At 37.8% G+C, this 2632-nt stretch overlaps 1 protein-coding gene across 1 annotated transcript; it reads right to left on the bottom strand.

Annotated features, from left to right (window-relative positions):
* Positions 1 to 810: 810 nt before the first annotated feature.
* Positions 811 to 1560, bottom strand: LOC134255303 (salivary glue protein Sgs-3-like; the record flags this gene model as incomplete). The annotated part of the gene is made up of 1 exon (XM_062737827.1): positions 811 to 1560. A coding segment is annotated over one exon (750 nt), but the record flags the coding sequence as incomplete, so codon positions are not given.
* Between the last annotated feature and the right edge of the window lie 1072 nt (positions 1561 to 2632).

Genomic DNA, 2632 nt, shown 5'->3' with positions numbered 1-2632 from the left:
ACTATTAAAAAAAAAGATTTTTATTGCGCACAAAAAAGTGCGCTCGGCTCTAGATTCACTTCCAAATTCTTACCTCAGTTGCATAATATGGAAGATTTAAAAAGAAAATTCTTTTTTTCAAGTATTCTCGTAGTTGACATTGAACGAAGCATATTGGACCGAATTATCTTTGACACCAAAATGGCAGTATGTGTAAGCGAAATGTTCGATGATTACAAAATCAGGGCCAGGAGGACTATTAACAACAATTATGATGAATGTTTTGTTGTGGAAAGAGTCAAAAAATATGTCAGGAACAACCCGGGTTTGTAATAGTTTAGATTACAATTTTAAAAAAATGGAGAAATAAATCGAGAACCGAGCACACTTTTTTGGGGAATAAATAAAAAGTTTTTGAAAAGGGTGGCACTGTAGCTCTCCGATTATCAATATCATAGGCCCCCCATGTAAATTTGTAAAGACGTATGATAAGTATATATAGGCATCTCATACTATAAAATATGGATATTTTATAGTATGAGGGGTAGACCTATATATCTTATCATACGTCATTTAAAAATTACATGGGGAGCGCCTTATAATATATGTTTTTTGGAGAGCTACAGATCAGCAGCTAATTTCCAGCCAGCGACGATTTCATTACTTACTTTGACAGTAAGGTATTTCCTTTTCCCAGGGTCCGCCAACCCACACTCTTGTCCAAAGAACCATTCATAAACCGGGTATTTTGGCACATTTAAAATTCAGCTTGTCTCCTCTTGAAAATTTTGCTTTTTCGATGTTCCTTCAAGGACAACGTTAAGGTTGGACTTAAACTTGGACATCAGTTTGTCCAGATTGCACAGTGCTGGGGATGTGGTTACTTTTGATATTTCCGGGGGAGGACTGGTTGTACTTGTTTTCCTTGTTGAGGTGTTGTCTGGTTGTTGTTGGTTGTGGGCTCTTTGTGGTGGTTGTCTGGGTTGTTGTTGGTTGTGGGCTCGTTGTGGAGGTCTGGGTTGTTGTTGGTTGTGGGCTCTTTGTGGTGGTTGTCTGGGTTGTTGTTGGTTGTGGGCTCGTTGTGGAGGTTTTCTGGGTTGTTATTGGTTGTGGGGTTTTTGTGGTGGTTGTCTGGGTTGTTGTTGGTTGTGGGCTCTCTGTGGAGGTTGTCTGGGTTGTTGTTGGTCGTGGGATCTTTGTGGAGGTTTTCTGGGTTGTTGTTGGTTGTGGGCTCTCTGTGGAGGTTGTCTGGGTTGTTGTTGGTCGTGGGCTCGTTGTGGAGGTTTTCTGGGTTGTTGTTGGTTGTGGGCTATTTGTGGTGGTTGTCTGGGTTGTTGTTGGTTGTGGGCTCGTTGTGGAGGTTGTCTGGGTTGTTGTTGGTTGTGGGCTCGTTGTGATGGTTGTCTGGGTTGTTGTTGGTTGTGGGTTCTTTGTGGTGGTTGTCTGGGTTGTTGTTTGTTGTGGGCTCTTTGTGGTGGTTGTCTGGGTTGTTTTGGTTGTGGGCTTTTTGTGGTAGTTGTTGGGTTGTTGTTGGTTGTGGGCTCTTTTGGTGGTTGTCTGGGTTGTTTTTGGTTGTGGGCTCTTTTTTTAAGTTTTTGGGTTTATTTTGACAAAGGGGCTAATATAAATTTAATAATTACATGAAAATTATTTTAAATTTTATATGTTTTGAATAAATTAAATTTACATGGATGTAATTACATATGCATCTGGAAATATGTTGCTTGTTTATAGGCTTATATACAGACAAAGGGGGGGAAAAAGATTTTGTTGATTCTGAAAATCCCCCAAACTCTGTGGTATGGCAAACCCATTTACTATTTTTCAGAGAAAAAAATAAGAGTATCTTTAAAAAAAAGAAATGATATTATGTAGCAGTACTTCTTTAATGAGATTAACTCAAATTTAACACCAAACTTTACAGGTGACATTACCGTTTTTCACTCTGACTTTTCTTCATCATTTTGGAAATGAATCTCTGAAGTCTTATGAGTTTACAAACTTTCCGCCTGTTAGAATTGACTGCATATTTGCATAAATAAAAAAAAGATAACGATTTTTTAGTTCCCCAAACGAAGTTGGGGAACTTTTTTTTACTCTGTTTCTTTTTATTTTCCCCCAAACGGAGTTTGGGAACATATTTTTTTTTACTGGTTTCTTATTATGTTCCCCAAACAAGGGGGGGGGAACTTTTTTTTTTACTCTGTTTCTTTTATTATTTTTTTTTTTTATTTCTTCCCCGGGCTTTTTTGTCCGCGGGTTTCAGAAACTGTTCACCCAACTGAGCTAAAACCTTTTTAGGGTTAATAGGTGTGTAGTGTAGGTGTGCGGAACGAAGGTCATTTTGCGCGCATACGCGCAGTGCGTGCGCGTGATATGAGTGAAATGACTGATATATTTAATATAGCTATAACTTTTACATTTTTTACTGAAATGATTTGAAACTCATTATATAAAGATATATTAATAGTGTAGATAAGGTTACACTGTCAAATTAGCACGAACTCACGCGCATGCACGTGCGCTTTGCTCTGATTGGCTGAAACAAAAATCTCAATATCTTCACTGTTTTTTGACGAAATGCTTTGAAATTTAAAACATAGGCATGCTTTAGGATATTCTACAAAAAGGAATATAAGAATTATCATCAAAA

The sequence above is a fragment of the Saccostrea cucullata genome, unplaced genomic scaffold (assembly GCF_032062105.1).
Source record: "Saccostrea cucullata isolate Sc308-1 unplaced genomic scaffold, CSIRO_AGI_Scuc_v1 ctg16865, whole genome shotgun sequence".
Taxonomy (NCBI): domain Eukaryota; kingdom Metazoa; phylum Mollusca; class Bivalvia; order Ostreida; family Ostreidae; genus Saccostrea; species Saccostrea cuccullata.
Note: the sequence above shows the minus strand (reverse complement) of the source record. Positions and strands in the feature narration are given on the sequence as shown.